The 19,032-nt window shown below is 36.9% G+C and overlaps 1 protein-coding gene across 1 annotated transcript in view; it reads left to right on the forward strand.

The window, feature by feature from the left end:
• Positions 1-922: 922 nt before the first annotated feature.
• Positions 923-19,032, forward strand: part of LOC309825985 (caspase-13) — a 36,472-nt gene continuing 18,362 nt past the window's right edge. Inside the window, exons 1-10 of the mRNA XM_082659909.1 lie at positions 923-941; positions 1,563-1,829; positions 3,843-3,905; positions 6,898-7,013; positions 7,655-7,828; positions 8,297-8,531; positions 9,000-9,143; positions 11,732-11,841; positions 12,284-12,386; positions 12,797-12,896. Of these exons, the coding sequence (XP_082516035.1) occupies positions 935-941; positions 1,563-1,829; positions 3,843-3,905; positions 6,898-7,013; positions 7,655-7,828; positions 8,297-8,531; positions 9,000-9,143; positions 11,732-11,841; positions 12,284-12,382 (1,215 nt within the window). The 5' untranslated portion in view covers positions 923-934 and the 3' untranslated portion in view covers positions 12,383-12,386; positions 12,797-12,896. Of the gene's footprint in view, positions 942-1,562; positions 1,830-3,842; positions 3,906-6,897; positions 7,014-7,654; positions 7,829-8,296; positions 8,532-8,999; positions 9,144-11,731; positions 11,842-12,283; positions 12,387-12,796 lie in introns of the transcript that reaches the window.

Consider the following 19,032-nt stretch of genomic DNA (forward strand, 5'->3'; position numbering starts at 1 on the left):
CATATAGTTAAAGTGCTAAGTCCAACATTCTGAGTCTGGAGCCTGTGCTTTTATCTCTGCATTGCCCCTCAAAACAGAGCCACTTGAAAAGAAGAGTGTTAGATTTGATTCTGGTGAGAAATGTTTCTTTCCTAAAAATAGAAAATGTAGGAAGTTCTTTCAGTAGAACTTTTTAGGAAGTTCCCTTCCTAAAAGCTTCACAGAGACAAACAGCTCCTAGGACACAGCCCAGAGTCATGAGGTGGGACCATGGATCACAGTGGTTCATCTTCTCCCAGTACTGTAGGTTGAATGTCTGTGCCAAATTCACATGTTCAAAACCTAATGCCCAAGGTGATGGTATTAGGAGGTGGGACCTTTGGGTGTTGAATTGATCATGAGGGCAGAACCCTTATAACAGAGATTCCCAGAGAGATACCTTGTTCTTTCTGCCATGTGAGGACAATGGTGAGAGATTGGCAGTCTGCAACTCATAAAAGGAACTTCACCACAACTCAACAATGCTGGCACCCTGATCTTAGACTCTGAGCCTCTGGAACTGTGAGGAATACATTTCTCTTGTTTATAAGTCATACAGTCTGTGGTATTTTGTTAGAGCAGCCTGAATGAATGAAGATACCAAAGAATGAGTTGCTTTTGCAGATCACACTTCATTATTATGTGAGTTTAATTGTATATATACTTTCTCACTCTTTTCTTATTCTGTAAGCCCCTTTCCCTTCCTACCCTGACGTGAGTCAAGTTCTCGTGAAGGATACACTCCCTGATGTGGCCTAAGTTTCAGTAATCTGATAATTTCTTTGGAACAACAACAAAAAATGCATATATATGCATGTGTCATGGGTATTTTGCAATGTGTACACGCCCTGCTGAAAAGGAAGGTGGAACATGCTTTCAGTTTCATACAACACACCAAGGCTAAGAGAGAAAAGCTATGGCCGGTGAGTTTCTTTCTTGAAAGAATAGTTTTGGAAGGGGCTGTTTTTTGCAGAAACCATAATTAAGTTCTGTGAATGTTTAGGTGAGCAGAACAGAGGGAGTGCAAAGAGAGGGAGGGGTGGGGGCAAAGGGAAGGAGAGAAGGGGCCCAGAAGCCCCCCAGTCTTTAAAAAGGGAAGACAAGGTCCAGAAAGGAACCGGGCTTTACTGGCTGGTATCCTGCTGTCATTTTGCAATCTTAACTGAATTCTTAAATGTCACAGTCTGACAGACGATGCAGAATTGGCATAGAATGGTACCAGCAGTTGTTGTCCCCAAAGGAAATGGGCAATCACTATTTCATTATTTTATTACGCACAGTTGAATAAACATGAGGTATGTTATGACGACCCCTGGTTTTCAGGTACTAAGTTGGAGGTAGTAAATCTGAGTCTTCAGGCCACACAGTGAGCATATGGGTAATACTGAGGGAAGAATAAGAGATGTGGGTGTCCTCAGGATTACCACACTGTGTGGGGAGGGACATTTTATTGATTAAATCTAAAGGATTCTATAATCCGTTGCTGAGATGAAAGGAAAATGAGGCTGTTTCTGTGACTTGAGGCATCCTTGTGTTTCCAACAGACAAGGTCCTGAAGGAGAAGAGAAAGCTGTTTGTCCACTCAGTGGGCATGGGTACAATAAATGGCTTGCTGGATGAGCTATTAGAGAAAAGAGTGCTGAACCAGCAGGAGATGGAGAAAGTAAGAGATGAAAATGCTACAGTTATGGATAAAGCCCGAGCTTTAATAGACTCTGTTATTCGGAAAGGGCCCCAGGCATGCCAAATTTGCATCAGTCATATTCGTGAAGATGACTCCCTCCTTGCAGGAACACTGGGGCTTTCCTCAGGTAAGGGTCAATGACTCAGACTGAAGTTCATGTAGGCCATGTTTCTTTATGCCTAACATCTGATTTCTTCATTGGTCATGTTAGTTTGCAAACAACTTCCCTACCTCTGGCTTCAGGGCCCCATTTCTATATCAGTGGTCATTCTGCATCCCCTCTGTCTCTTTTCTTCTTTGTTCCTGTTCTTTTGGTCTTACAGGGCTTCTCTTTTTTTTTTTTTTTTTTTTTTTTTTGCGGTACACGGGCCTCTCACTGTTGTGGCCTCTCCCATTGTGAGCACAGGCTCCGGACGCGCAGGCTCAGTGGCCATGGCTTACGGGCCTAGCTGCTCCGTGGCATGTGGGATCTTCCCAGACCGGGGCACGAACCCGTGTCCCCTGCATTGGCAGGCGGACTCTCAACCACTGCGCCACCAGGGAAGCCCTTAGTGGCCTTATTTTGATTAAAGCTTATTTCCTATCCTGAGAATGTCGTAGCTCATTTGTTGAAGGTCATGAGAACAGTCTTGAAAAGCTTCATGCTATATCCTCTAGTCCTCCTAGCAAGGCACTATTGATTCATCTAGTTAGTTAGTTAAAATAGTTAGTTAAAGCCTAGAGGTCCCTAGGAACTTATGTAGTCATCAGACACAAAGGTTTAAGGTCTGTAATCAAATACTTTGTCCAACTTCTCTCCAAATTTTGCTCTCCAGGTGGAATAAAATATATTTCAGGGATAGTGGAACTCTCAGAGAATAAATTCAACTTTACAGAAAAGTAAGGATTTTAAGCAGACTCTTTTAGTTGCCCCCTTGCATTTTCTTTTGAATAAGATTGTGCACTAGCATGGTACTCTGCTGGGGACCATTCTGGGAGGCCCAGCTCCCCTACTCTAGTCTCCTGAGGGCCCAGTACAGGTTCAGCCATCTGAGCTGCCACTTCTGTAGTTCCCTAGTTCCTCCATAAAAAAAAAAAAAAAAAATAACAAAAAAAAAAAAACAGGAGCTCTGATGGACTTACAGTTACGGGTTTCTTTTGTGCTTCTGGAAGTCATTCAGGGGAAGAAGATGTTATTTGAAAGCAAGAAGCCATTTTTTTCCTAAGGATTGAGAGAAGCCTGTGCCCCTCTGAGTGACACAGCAAATGTTTTCTGTGTCGAATTTCTTTGTGTGTGTTTGTTTTTTTTGATACATATTTTACTTTAACCCCTGCCTCAAGAATTAAAGACAATCAATCAATAACAGTAAGGTTCTAGAATATTTGTATAATAACCAAAGTGTCTTCTTCCTTGTCATATTTCTTTCAACTCATAGTCCTTGAACTGTAGAGGCACTTATACAACTCGTGATAATTCTAATTCCTGGAGTCTGCCTCCCTAGTTGTCAGATGATGCCTCCTCTGTCAGGGTTGTCATGACTTGTTTCCTCCTCGTCTATTTGCCAGTTGTTTCAGGGTGCTAGTATATGATAATTGGATGTAATATTTAAATGTACTGTAAAGGGAGAGATATAAAATAACTTCTTAGCAGACACAATACTACAATAGCAAGGCCTCCTCCAGAAAATGTTCTTGAATTTATTGATGGTTAATTTAGTCCAGCAGTCTACATGGGAAAGATGGGACAAACTGCAGCCTGCTTCCTTGGACTTGAAGTTTTGTGGGATGTCCTATGGCTCTCCTCCATTCACAACAGAGACATGAACCATATTTTGCCTATAGAAATCTTGTCTTCAATAGGTACTATGAGAGAAAAACTTGGAGTATTTTTAACTTGTTGGCTCATGCCAATTCTTAAGTTTCTGGAATAAGTTTCTCAGGTGGGTGTTGCTACAGTGAGATCCTTATAAAACCTTAAATAAATTAAATCTCAATCCTTGTCCTTGAAATTGACAATCACAATGCATAGTGATCCCAGAGAAGATATTAATAGATTTGAGTGAGTAAGTCAAATGCAGATTACAGAGGCTGTGTGTCTAACACATTGGGGTAAGAATCTTCAGAGACTGTGACTATTTTAATGTCCTTCATCTTTCCTCAGGTTCACAATCTGGGAATTATCTTAATACACAAGAATCCCAAGTGGTGGTTCCTCCTTTCCCAGGTAATGATATTTTCAAAGCAATGTCATTCTTTGAACCCCACCTTCCCTGACATTAACTACAGATTAATGGGATGAATCCAGGGTAAGGGGTGCTATGAGTAATTCCCACAGATTTATTCTATACCATTTTCTCTTCTTACTCTATTCTGCTTTAGCAGGAGCTGTTTCTATAGCTTCACTATCATGTTTATACCAACAAATTCTGAATCTGTATCTCAAATCCTGACTAACCACTTGAGTGCCACACTTCACTAAGTGTCTACTGAACGTGTACACTCATATCTCCTGCAGACACTTTTACTCTACATGAGCCCAGAGATAGCTTTCCATCCTTCCCCCACCTTGCTTCCCTTCCACTTTCCTCTATCTTGATTAATGGTGCCACCATCACCCAGTTATTCAAACCAGAAACCTGAAATTATCATAGACTCTTTCTTCTTCCTCACTTCCAACATTCAAGCAGCAGCCAGATTTTATTGATTTCTCTCTCAAATTCAGATCTGTCTCTGCATTTCTACTTCTACAATTAGATTTCAGAGCCCCCATTGCTACAGTGTTCCATAATTCTCCAGTCATAACTCTCAATATATTTTTCTTGTAATTTTTTTTTTAGTAAATACATCCTTTTCCCTCACAGAACTTTAAGCTTAATGAGGAAATTGAACATATCTGATTTATTTATAGATAACATCTAATAGAAGTTGACCTGTAATGTGTATGAACATATATTTGTTAAGACTATTTCACTGACTAATGTGGCCAGAGTCACTACTATTTGCTATGCCATTAGAAAATATTTAGCACATGCCAACTGTGTTACAGACCCTATTCTATAAACTATTTAGAGAGTAATGAACGAAACAAGAAAGGGTCTTGCTTTTATTGAACTTACATGAATATATGAGTAGTGAATGAATAGGCATTTAAGAAGCTCCACCATCAAATTAAAGCCAACCATAAATTTAGGGATGGAAATGACACTACACATATCTGTATCAGTTAAGATGATATGGAACGTTATAACACAGACATATTTATAATGGCTCAGATATGATAGAAAAGCTTTTCCCAAATCACAAAAATTCTAAAATGGGCATTTTTCATCAGAAGGCAGCTTTCCTCCAAGTGCTAATTCAGATACCTAGGCCTCTTCCATCATCTGATATCTGCAACATATGATGTCAGAATAACTGTGGTAATAACAGTCAAGTTAATGACATTGGAAAGAGTATGTGGGATCATTTGTGATAGACTTTGCTAGGCTTGACCTGGATGAATCACACAGTATTTCAGCTTGCATCCCATTGTCTAGAACTTAGTTATATGGTCACACCAAGTCACTGGATTTGTTGGCAATATAGATCAGCTATGTGTCCAGGAAAAAAAGAATAAAGTGTCTTGTTGAACAGCTAGCCAGTCTCTGCCACAAAACTTAAATGAAAAACTTTTAATTCTACACAATATCGAAGGTAGCACAAGAAATACCTAGGTCCCAAATCACAAAGAAGTTCTTAAAAATATTTCATTCTCTACCCTGAAAATGGTGGTCTCAGCTTTATTGAATCAAGGTCAATATGCATTAGATTTCTTATTAGCAAACTTTATATTTGTCTGAATCTAGCTTCTTGCTTATCAAATAATCAGTGCTTTACTTGTCTTGGAACAGTATTTCATCCACAGTTGTGGATAGATTTCATCACAAAGTGACCCTTTTCTCTTAAAATAAAAATACCCTTAATTTGGAAGAAATTTAGAGGCCACAGAAGCAAATATTTCACCAAGTTTAGAAATTACTCTAGTGAATCAATTAAGGGTGCATATTTTCTTAGCTATTTCATGGGATGGGACACTCACTATAAAACCAAATGCCATAAGAAAAATTAGTTCTAACAAAATCCAAATATTTATCTTTAATGTTTTCTATTGTTCTTCAGACTCCTTTATGAAGGAATACATTTCTTCCACATAATACTGATTTCTATAGTTTTCTCAGATATATCCATTCTAATTATCTCTTACTTTCTCCACAGTCAACACACTTCATGCTACCTTGGTTTACCTGAATATACATAATTTTCTTCAAATTCCCTTTCAAAATTGAATATGTTTCTTGCTTGAATAGTTTAGTTTCTAAAGGATCTTCCAAATATCAAGAAAACTTATTTCTATTTGGAGACAAAGATTATGTTAATTTCTTTAGAAAATACATCACATTATTGGATGGTGTTGAACTTGTGATCAAAGAAACCCCCAAGGCTTTTTTCACATGAACTGCTGTGGAAACTCTTCCTCATATATTTGTGCAATCAATGCTTAGTGCTTTAAATCTCTCTAAGAGTACACCTTGATTTTTGTATTTATCATTCTATTTCATATTAATTCTAGTTCATGTATTCAATATCTTCTCCTTCTCACTATATGTACACACAGTAGAGAGATCTTAAAGGTTAGGACAAAGACTCACTTTCTTTCTTTCTTACTTTTTTTCTCTCTTTCTTTCTTTCCTTCACATCTCTAATGCCTATCATGCCTGTTAAGCAAATAAATAACTAAATAAATAGATACATAAACGTATTTTGTTTTAAAAATCATTGAAATAGATTCATTAAGGTCTACCTCCATTATCCTAACTTTCAATTATTTGAAATACATTTATATCTTAACTATTTTATCTAACATATTGTTTTCTGAGAATTTTATCATGCATGGCCTTAAAAAACTCCCTTTCAATTATTTTAATGAAAAAGATTTGTGAAATGCTGATTCCAAGAGATGAAGCGTTGTGATGACTGTATCACACCACTGGAAATCTCTGGCTTGGAATATATTCCTTTAGCAGAGATGCATTTAATGATGCTAAGGACTAGCCCAAGATTGTCTTCCTAAAGATTAATTTCCTCCTCCGTGGCTTCACACACAGATGATTCTAGGAGGAGCACCAAATGGGACACTCAGGAATGCCATTATTCATAATGTTTCTTGTCTCTTGCAGATCCTCAGGCAATGCAGGACAACCCAGTTAAGCTTGCATCTTCAGGGCCAGGAGGGAACCTCAAGCTTTGCCCCCTAGAAACAGCCCAAAGGATATGGAAAGAAAAGTCAGCAGAGGTGCTGTGCTCAGAACATAAGGATCCGGGTGAAATATACACTGGAGACCATTCAAAACTGCAGTGTTCTGCCTTAGAGCTAATTTCCTTGAGAGGTTCTGGAAAACCATCCTGCTCTTCCCTTACATAAAGGTTTCCTATTTCCCAGGTTTATGTAAAGATTTCCAAGTTTGGTCCAATCCCCTGAGTGAATAATTATAATGATAACAACAATAGTATCTATTTAATGCTTAATATGAATCAGACACTGTTCTAAGGAAGTTGCTATTAATAACACCTTGAACCCTCAAAATAACCCATTTTAGAGATCAGGAAACTGAGACATGGATTGTTAACTATTTTGGCTAAACCAGTAAGTCAAGGAATACATTTTAAAATTGAGTCATTATGACTCCAAGCCAGTTCATCTCACACAGCCCTACCTCTCAAAAGTAATTAAATCAAGTGCTCAGCTGCCATCTGGGCATTTGCAAATTTCATTCCACTCCTATGGTAGGACTCATTCTCCCTCTCTGCTTTTATCCATTTACAAGAGATTAGGTTTCTATGTAGGACTAAGGGAGGAGAAGCTGTCTTATACCTACAAGATGAATATTTAATTAGAGAGAACAAGACTGTGCATCCAACCTGCATTTCTTACAGATTTACCCAATAATGGAAAGGTCAATCCGCACACGTATTGCCCTCATTATCTGCAACACAGAGTTTGAAAATCTTCCCAGGAGAGATGGAGCTGATGTTGATATCAGAAACATGAAGATGCTACTAGAAGGTCTGGGGTACAGTGTGGATGTGAAAGAAAATCTCACCGCTTCGGTAATGTCTGTCATAATGTAGAGACAATGGTCATGCCCTTTATATTCCTAAATATGTTAGAAAGATTGGTTGTAGAACCAGAAACTTAATCTCTTGACAGTCTAAAATCTAAATTTGTTCTTGTAGGGTACTTCATGCTTCTAACCTAGAGTCTTTTTTTTTTTTTTTTTTTAACATAGAGTCTTTTAGCAAGGGTCTGGTAAAACTTTTAACTGGGAAGTGTTCTATTAATTCAATAATGTCCACAGCTAAATAAATAAATAAATAGTCCCTTACATTCTACCAGAAATCCCTGAATGGCACCCCATAACACTTTCTTCACCTTTCCGTGAATTGAAACTTAAATTTTCCTTTTGTATTTCATTGATTTTCATATCATTCAGCAATTCCTTAATGTCTCTTTATTGGATTCCAAGGTGCCATGATAACCAATCACATAGTTCAAAATCAGTGGTATGTCTCTTTCAGGATATGACTATAGAGCTGAAGGCATTTGCTGCTCGCCCAGAGCACCGGACCTCTGATAGTACTTTTCTGGTGCTCATGTCTCATGGAATCCGGACTGGCGTTTGTGGGAAGAAATACTCTGAAGAAGTCCAAGATGTATTAAAAGTCAACACCATCTTTCAAATTTTGAACACATGGAATTGTCCAAGTTTGAAAGACAAACCCAAGGTGATCATTATCCAGGCCTGCCGTGGTGGTGAGTGCTGATGTCTGTTAGAACACAGACGCTGAAGTTTTGATCTCATCATCTGTATGTATCCAGTATTTTTCAATTCCTTTGAGTCTACTCAAAAAAGGTTACAATCTTTTTTGGTGACAGTAGATGTTCTTTGACATTACAAACAAGAGTGTAACTTCTATGAATTGTATGACTGGTTGGAAGATATTTGTTCCATTTTCAGCTGAGATACCACTTTTAATCTTAAGACTTTGATACTTGGTTGGGATACTTGGATGGGATATATTCATTTGAGGGTTAGGAGAGATAAGATGAGCCTCTTAAGATAAGCGTTGTTGAAAAGATAGTTTTTGAAAGTTATGTGTGTATCTGCATGTGAATTAAAGCTAATGACAAATAAATTAGTAAATATGGTTGAACAGACGTTTAGGGGAGAAAGTTCTCTTGACTATTGATAGAACAAGGGACCAAATCTTGTCTTTCCAGAGAATCAAGGAGTGGTATGGCTAAAAGATTCAGTAGAAGCTTCTGGAAACTGTTCCTTATTGGCTCCAGAAGATTTTGAGGATGATGCCATTAAGAAAGCCCACGTAGAGAAGGATTTTATTGCTTTCTGCTCTTCAACACCAGGTAACGGGTATCTGTGTAAGACACGTTTGTGGGCATTACCAATGCAGAAACTCACAGCCATCCACTAGAGTGTGGATATCTGTGTTGAACTTTTCATGAGACTCTTGAAGACTAACTCAAGCCTTCCTCTCAGTTACACCTTCAATTCCCCTTATCCATGGAGACCAAATAAATATACATATATTTTTACTAAATTAGTAACTAGTAAACTCCCATGGTGCAAAATATTTTCCTGGACTGTGAGAAATAAATAGAAACATATCCACACTGAAGTAAATTAGAATCTGACTCCACATACCAAAAGGTCTACATTTTGGGATCTCTCAACAGTTCAATTTGCCTAGACAAGTATTATAAAACTGTGGTATTTATAAAAGGGGTAGGGAGAAGGAGAAAAACAGACAAAGCATATTGGGTCCCTAAGTTAAAGTTGTTTCAAACAGAAATATGGAGTTTATGAAACAGAAACAACCTGAATGATTCTAAGTCTAGGTTTTAGATTAAGAGTACTGCCAATTATATTTTGACTCTGTCATTTAGTACTCTGTATGTAGCTTCTCTGGGCTTTCTTTGAATTCCTCACTAATATATGTGAATACAAATATCATTGTTGTAAGGATTAAATGAGATAATAAATATGAAATATTGAGCATGACAGAGTAAAGTGCACATTAAATGATGGCAACTATTAAAGATGTTTCTATGTTGTAACTTAATTCAAGGTTTTACCTTGAGTTACTTTCCATATAAAGGTTTAAATAAAAGTCATACACTATGCTTTGGAATTTCTTGGACATTGACATTCTCTTGATTACTTCCAACCTTAAAGACTTGCCTCTGATCAAATAGTTTCATTTCCAGATTATTTTCTATAATAAGGTGGCATCTCTCCGGAGATAGCCTGCTTTTTGCATTCTGTTGATCATAACCTTTTTTTTAAATCTTTATTGGAGTATAATTGCTTTACAATGGTGTGTTAGTTTCTGCTTTATAGCAAAGTGAATCAGCTGTACATGTACATATATCCCCATATCTCCTCCCTCTTGCGTCTCCCTCCCACCTTCCCTATCCCACACCTCTAGGTGGACACAAAACACCGAGCTTATCTCCCTGTACCATGTGGCTGCTTCCCACTAGCTATCTATTCTACATTTGGCAGTGTATATATGTCCATGACACTCTCTCACTTCGTGTGTTGACTATATCTTGATGTAGAAATCAATTTTTTTCAACAATTGAAAACAATGACACTAAGCAAAACCTCCACACATTTACAGTTTGTGTATATTTAGCAGACTTAATATTAGACATAACTATTTTTTTTTAATCCTTTGATCCCAGTCTTCCACAAGAGATTTACCCCTGGCAATTATAGACTTTGTAGCCCCCTGTCTTCTTGTCATCCATCTTGGTGATTTCTGTCTCCTTTTCATTCACTTTCCTTACCCTCCTTTCCAGATGATTCATAGAAACTCCAGTTCAGTTGTCTTCAGTTTCCAAAAGTAAACCTAGTTTCACATTCTCTGGTATTAATCCCAATTACATTGTATGTAGTGCTCTTCTGAAGAAAAGTGACCTTCCCCTACCTAATTTCACAAAGAACTTACAGAGATACCAGCCTGCAACTCTCTCCCACCTACTTCCTTTAACTGGAACCAGCTTCGTAAGACAGTTGTAGTTTTAGATAGGATATTAATCCATTACTATTTTACCTTTTATTACCATGTTTATTGGCAAAAAGGTTTTTAAAGCATGTAACCATGTTAAATGCACAGGTATTGATACTTTTCTTATATATTCCTTTGCATAACTTTAAAATGGCTTATAACTTCTATGTCCCTACTATTTTGTATAATTATTCTTTTTCAATGTCTTTTCCATAAGACTGTTTTGTCCTCCAATAGAATATGATCTTTCCCTCTGAAATGTTTTCTAGGTATGTATTTCTTTGCTGTTGGTACCATTTTCATATTTAGTTAATATTTTCTTTGTCTAAATACCTTATGGTCAGTATTATTTGATTTTAATTAAATTATAAAGTAGATAAACTGAAATATTATTAATATGATTACCTTGTATAGACTGGGTATTATATATCCTATATTCCCCCAGATCCTTGTGATACATTACATCTAATATGAAAATATATCTTTGTGGCAGAAGTTATTACCCTACCCATTGCAGTCAAAGCCATTGCATTTCAGAACATATAATTAACTATCAAGTCACTAAGTAGTACTCCTGGGATCCACACTCAGGTATTTCTTTCTCAAAGCCCAGTCACTCCCTTCCACCCCATTCTGCCTTTCTCTCCTTGTTTACTAGACTTGTGTTTCCTTGAACTCAGAGACTGTGCTGTCCTAACATCTATACCTTATATAGCATACTTCACATGACTTTAACTATTGTCAAGTATCAGTGAAAATATACACACTAAATGATGAATATATTCAGTTTAAAATGGCATACAGTCTGTAGGAAACAGCATAAACTCAACATCCTGCCTCAGCTGGAATAGAAATCCTAGGACTCCATTTTTGTGGTCAGGCAAGACTTTGCATGAAATTTGGAATGTGCTTTCTTCACAGATAATGTTTCTTGGCGACATCCTGTATTGGGTTCTCTTTTTATTATTAAACTCATTGAACATTTGCAAGAATATGCCTGGTTTTGTGACCTGGAAGAAATTTTCCGAAAGGTAGGTGCTAGATACTTCTCACACTCTACTTACCTGTTTGTTCTAACTCTCTACGGAGCAGCTCTGGACATGTTTTTCTACTAAAAACTGCTCTCCATTTCAAATGAGTTTTGAGGGTCTTTGATGAGTCAGCCAACCTGGAAGCCAGTTCCAAGTTTTGTGACCTAGAAACCCCCTAGAAGACAATCAATTATTTGAACTCCTCTCTTTTCTGAATAGACAAATGAGTGGACTTTAATTTGCTTGTATTCATATCTATTAGATTCAGTAGCTTTTAAAAGCATGGTCATTCCATCTTAGATGTGTATTGCTGATCTGTACAGAGGCACAAACTTTTTGTTTTTATCACTTATTTTGCTATACTTTTTGCAATTTTTCCAGCATAAGTGAAAATTCTTTTACTCAGGAAAAACAAAATCTACAGACCTTCGTTTACTTTTAGGTTCGATTTTCATTTGAGCTGCCAGATGGTAGGGCACAGATGCCCACTGCTGAAAGAGTGACTTTGACAAGATGTTTCTACCTCTTTCCAGGATATTAAAAAAGTAAGTTGTAGGGACAGATGTGTGTGTGTAGTATGGGTGGGGCGAGGTTGGGGGAAGAGTGCTGAACTACATCCTGGTCAAGATCTCAAGGTCTAATATAATAAACAGTGGATAATGAAAGGATGCCTTTCTGTTGTTTAGTGCAGAGCACACTGCACTCCTCTCAAAGTTCTTCAGATATAGATGGCCCTTTCTCAAGGTTAGCTGATATAGATTGAGAGGTGGCCAGAGATGATGAAAGCTCAGTTTTAGATGTTCCTCCCCTTTACCTCAGCAGGGCAATATTTAGACATAACATGGGCTCTTCCCTCTTATGAGTCTGTGTGACCCCTTGGTGGAGTGATTTTATAACTTGAATTTCTTTTAGTAGAATTCATTTTTTTCTTTTATTTCCTCTTCCTTTTCTTTAGGAAGCCAGGAGTTCTGCCACTGTATACATGTTTTGGGATCCTGTTAGCAGAAAAGAGACATTTCTTTAAACATTCCAATAAATCTGAAATAAAAATGAAAGGCTGTCTTTTTTTTTTTTTTCCACCACTCTTAGAAGGCAGGGGATGGAATTTGGAGCAAGTAATGGATTTGGAGTCTTTAGACTTCATAAGACCTGAACTGGCTAACACCATTCTTTCCTTCTAGAAACCATTTGCTAGACTTTCTGCTTTAGGAATACAGAAAAAATTACAGTAGGTACCTGAATTCAAAGAATTTAGAGCTCAACAAGAGATTCAGAGAAGGTAATGTGATAAGTAACTCATCCAAAATCCCAGAATTTAGGATGAAAAAGTCATGACTACACTTAATGTAATTCTAACCCTTCCTTAATGAATTTCAGGAATACAAAGTAAGTTTTTTCTTTTTCTAATTTGGGTATAGTCGGTTTACAATGTTGTGTTAGATTCTGCCGTACAAAGAAGTGAATCAGCTATAGTATACATATATTCTCTCCCTCTTGGATCTCCCTCCCACCTCCCCGTTTCCCACCCATCTACGTCACTGCAGTGCAGAAGCTCCCTGCACTGTACAGCAGGTTTCCACTAGCTATCTGTTTTGCACGGGGCAGTGCACGTACATCAATACCAATCTCCAAATTCATCTCATGCCCCCTCCCCTCACAATGTCCACATGTCCGTTCTCTACATCTGCATCCTTATTCCTGACCTGCAAATACGTTCATCTGTACCACTTTTCTAGATTCCACATATATGAGTTAATGTATATTTGTTTTTCTCTTTCTGACTTACTTCACTCTGTATGACAGTCTCTAGGTACATCCACATCTCTAAAAATGACCCAATTCTGTTCCTTTTTACGACTGGGTGATATGCCATTGTGTATATGTACCACATCGTCTTTATCCATTCATCTGCCGATGGACATTTAGGTTGCTTCCATGTCCTGGCTATTGTAAATAGTGCTTCAATGAACATTGGGGTGCAGGTGTCTTTTTAAATTATGGGTTTCTCATGGTATATGCTCAGTAGTGGGACTATTGGGTCATATGGTAGTTATATTTTTTGGTTTTTTAAGGAACCTCCATACTATTCTCCAAAGCAGCTGCATCAATTTACATTCCCATCAACAGTATAAGAGGGTTCCCTTTTTTCCACACCTTCTGCATCATTTATTGTTTGTAGATTTTTTGATGATGGCCATTCTGACCAGTGTGAGGTGAGATCTCATTGTAGTTTTGATCTACATTTCTCTAATAATTAGTGATGTTAAGCATCTTTTCATGTGCTTTTTTTGATATTGAGCTGCATGAGCTGTTTGTGTATTTTGAAGATTAATTCCTTGTTAGTTGCTTTGTTTACAAATATTTTCTCCTATTCTGAGGGCTGTCTTTTTTGTCTCATTTATGGTTTTCTTTGTTGTGCAAAAGCTTTAAGTTTTATTAGGTCCCATTTGTTGGTTTTTATTGTGTGTTTTTATTTTCATTACTCTAGGAGGTGAGTCAAAAATGATCTTGCTGTGATTTATGTCAAAGAGTGTTTTTCCTATGTTTTCCTCTAAGAGTTTTATAGTTTCCCATCTTACATTTAGGTCTTTAATCCATTTTAAGTTTATTTTTGTGTATGGTGTTAGGGAGTGTTGTAAGTTCATTCTTTTACATGTAGCTGTCCAGTTTTCCAGACACCACTTATTGAAGAGACAGTCTTTTCTCTATTATATATTCTACTTTGTTGTGGATTAGGTGGTCATATGTGTGTGTGTTTGTCTCTGGGCTTTCTATCCTGTTACTCTGATCTGTATTTCTGTTTCTCTGCTAGTGCTGTAGCTTTGCTTTTACTGTAGCTTTGTAGTACAGTTTGAAGACAGGGAACCTCATTCCTCCAGCTCTCTTTTTCTTTCTCAACATTGCTTTGGCTATTCAGGGTCTTTGTGATTCCATACAAATTGTGAATTTTTTTATTCTAGTTCTGTGAAAAATGTCATTGGTGGTTTGATAGGGATTGCATTGAATCTGTAGGTTGTTTGGGGTAGTATAGTCATTCTCACAGTATTGATTCTTCCCATCCAAGAACATGGTATATCTCTCCATCTGTTTGTGTCATCTTTGATTTCTTTCACCAATGTCTTATAGCTTTTTGCATACTGGTCTTTTACTTCCTTAGTCAGTTTTATTCCTGGGTATTTTATTGTTTTTATTGCAATGGTACATGAGATTTTTTCCCTTAACTTCTCTTTCTGATTTTTCATTGTTAGTGTATAGGAATGCAAGATATTTTTGTGCATTAATTTTGTATCCTGAAACTTTTCAAAATTCATTCATTAGCTCTAGTAGTTTTCTGGTGGCATCTTTAGGATTTTCTATGAATAATGTCATGTCATCTGCAAACAGTGACAATTTTACTTCTTCTTTTCCAATTTGGATTCCTTTTATTTCTTTTTCTTCTGTGATTGCCATGGCTAGGACTTCCAAAATTATCTTGAATAAGAGTGGTGAGAGAGGACATCTTTGTCTTTTTCCTGATCTTAGAGGAAATGCTTCCAGTGTATCACCATTGAGAATGATGTTTGCTATGGGTTTGTTGTATACGGCCTTTATTATGTTAAGGTAGGTTCCCTCTATGCCCACTTTCTGGAGAGTTTTTATTATGGGTTTTGAATTCTGTCAAAAGCTTTTTTTGCATCTATTAAGATGATTGTATGATTTTTCTTCTTTAATTTGTCAATATGGTGTATCACATTGATTGATTTGAGACAGAAGAATGAATAAGTGAGCTGGAACATACAATGGAAATAACTGCCAAGGCACAGAATAAAGAAAAAAAAGAATGGAAAGAAATAAGGACAGTCTCAGAGACATCTACAACAACACTAAATGCACCGAAGAAAAAGAGAAAAAGAAACAGTCTGAGAAAATATTTAAAGAGATTATAGTAGAAAACTTCCCTAATATGGGAAAGGAAATAGCCACCCAAGTTCAGGAAGTGCAGAGTCCCATGCAGCATAAACCCAAGGAGAAACATGCTGAGACACACATTAATCAAAATAACAAAAATAAAATTCAAAGAAAAAAATATTTAAAGTAACAAGGGAAAAACAAAAAATAACATATAAAGGAATCCCCATAAGGTTATCAGCTGATTTTTCAGCAGAAACTCTGCAGTCCAGAAGGAAGTGGCAGGATATACTTAAAGTGATGAAAGAGAAAAACCTACAACCAAGAATATTCTACCCAGCAAGGCTGTCACTCAGATTTGACAGAGAAATCAAAAGATTTACACACAAGCAAACGCTAAGAAAATTCAGCACCATCAATCCAGCTTTAAAACAAATGCCAAAGAAACTTCTCTAGACTGGAAACACAAGAGAAGAAGAAGAAAAAGACCTACAAAAACAAAAACCCCAAAGCAAAAAACAAATGATAATAGGAACATACATATCGATAATACCTTAAATATAAGTGGATTAAATGCTCCAACCAAAAGGCACAGACTGGATGAATGGATACCAAAATAAGACCCATATATATACTGTGAACAAGAATCCCACTTTGGGGCTTCCTTGGTGGCACAGTGGTTGAGAGTCTGCCTGCTGATTCAGGGGACATGGGTTCGTGCCCCAGTCTGGGAAGATCCCACATGTCATGGAGCAGCTGGGCCCATGAGCCATGGCCTCTGACCCTGCACGTCCAGAGCCTGTGCTCCGCAACAGGAGGAGAGGCCACAACAGTGAGAGGCCCATGTACTGCAAAAAAAAAAAAAAAAAAGAATCCCATTTTGGACCCAGAGACACATACAGACTGAAACTGAGGGGATGGAAAAAGATTTTCCATGCAAATGGAAATCAAAATAAACCTGGAGTAGCAATACTCATATCAGATAAACTCGACTTTAAAATAAAGACTGTTATAAGAGACAAGGAAGGACACTACATAAAGATCAAAGGATCAATCCAAGAAGAAGATATAACAATTATAAATATTTATGAACCCAACATAGGAGCACCTCAATACATAAGGCAAATGCTAAGTGCCATAAAAGGGGAAATCTACAGTAACACAATACTAGTGGGGGTCTCTAACACCTGACTTACACCAATGGATAGATCATGCAGACAGAAAATAAATAAGGAAACAAAAACTTTAAATGACACAGTAGAGCAGATAGGCTTAACTGATATTTATAGGACATTCCATCCAAAAGCAACAGAATACACATTCTTCTGAAATGCCCATGGAACATTCTCCAGGACTGATCACATGCTGGGCCGCAAAGTGAGCCTCAGTATATTTAAGAAAATTAAAAGCATATCAACCATCTTTTATGACCAAAACACAAGGAACTTAGGAATCCAGTACAAGAAAAATACTTTAAGAAACAAAACACAAGGAGGGTAAACCATATGCTAGTAACCAACCAAAGGATCATTGAAGAGATCAAAGAGGAAATCAAATCAAAAAATACCTAGAGACAAATGAAAATGAAAGCACACCCACCCAAAACCTATTGGATGTGGCAAAAGCATTTCTAACAGGGAAGTTTATAGCAATACAATCTTACCTCAGAGAACAAGAAAAATCACAAATAAACAACCTACCTTTACACCTGAAGCAACTAGAAGAAGAAGAACAAACAAAACCCAAAGTTAGTAGAAGGAAAGAAATCATAAAGATCAGAGCAGAAATAAATGAAATAGATACAAAGAACACAATAGAAAATATCAATGAAACTAAAAGCTGGTTCTTTGAAAAGATAAACAAAATTGGTAAACCTTTAGCCAGATTCATCAAGAAAAAAAAAAAAGGAGAGGGCTCAAATTACTAAAATTAGAAATGAAAGAGGAGAAATTACAACTGACACTGCAGAAATACAAAGGCTCATAAGAGACCACTACAAACGACCGTAAGCTAAAAAAATGGACAACCTGGAAGAAATGGACAAATTCTTAGAAAGGTACACCTTCTGAGACTGAACCAGGAAGAAACAGAAAATATAAAGAGACTGATTACAAGTAATGAAATTGAAACTGCAATTAAAAACCTTCCAAGAAACAAAAGTCCAGGACCAGATGGATTCACAGGTGAATTCTATCAAACATTTGGAGAAGAGCTAACACCCATCCTTCTCAAACTCTTCCAAAAAACTGCAGAGGAAGGAACACTCCCAAACTCATTCTAAAAGGCCACCATCACCCTGATACCAAAACCAGACAAAGATATCACACTAAAAAGAAAATTACAGACCAATATCACTGATGAACATAGATGCAAAAGTACTCAACAAAATACTAGCAAACAGAATCTAACAACACATTAAAAGGATCATACACCATGATCAAGTGAGGTTTATCCCAGGGATACAAGGATTCTTCAATATACAAAGTAATTTGATTCAACTCTAGGTACATAGTAGTTTACAGTCTTATTGATAAGATGGGACAGTCAACAAACATGAAACAATCAGCAGACAGTACATGACACCCTATGAATAAATGCTAGGGTGATTTGTATGCAAAACAATGTCCCTGTGTGGTGCACAGATAATGAGTTTGGGGTGAAGTTTTTACTTAGCAAGGTTAGACTTAGGAAGAACTGGAAAAACTACTCTTTTACTTGCAAATATGAGCCTTTTCTAATCCTAACCCGTTAACAATGAAGGTGAATTTCTGTCCTTTTTTTTTTTTTGGACTTGTCAAAAATACACTTATTTTTTTTTTTAATTGGCGTACATATATATATTTTGGAGCATAGTTGATTTACGATGTTGTGTTAGTGTCAGGTGTACAGCAAAGTGAATCAGGTGTACATATACATATATCCACTCTTTTTTAGATTCTTTTCCCATATAGGTTATTACAGAATATTAACTAGAGTCCCCTGTGCTATACAGTAGGTCCTTATTAGTTATCTATTTTATCTATAGTAGTGTGTATATGTTAATCTCAATCTCCTAATTTATCCCTCCCACCCCCCTTCACCTTTGGTAACCATAAGTTTGTTTACTACTTCTGTGACTATTTCTGTTTTGTAAATAAGTTCATTTGTACCATTTGTTTTCAATTTCACATATAAGTGATACCATATGATATTTCTTTCTTGTCTGACTTACTTCACTTAGTATGATTTGCAGCAGCATGGATGGACCTAGAATTTCTGACCTTTTCAAGACCTTCAAGTTGAGCATTTCATAGTCTTTTTTTT

The sequence above is a fragment of the Grampus griseus genome, assembly GCF_964374135.1.
Source record: "Grampus griseus genome assembly, chromosome: 8".
Taxonomy (NCBI): Eukaryota; Metazoa; Chordata; class Mammalia; order Artiodactyla; family Delphinidae; genus Grampus; species Grampus griseus.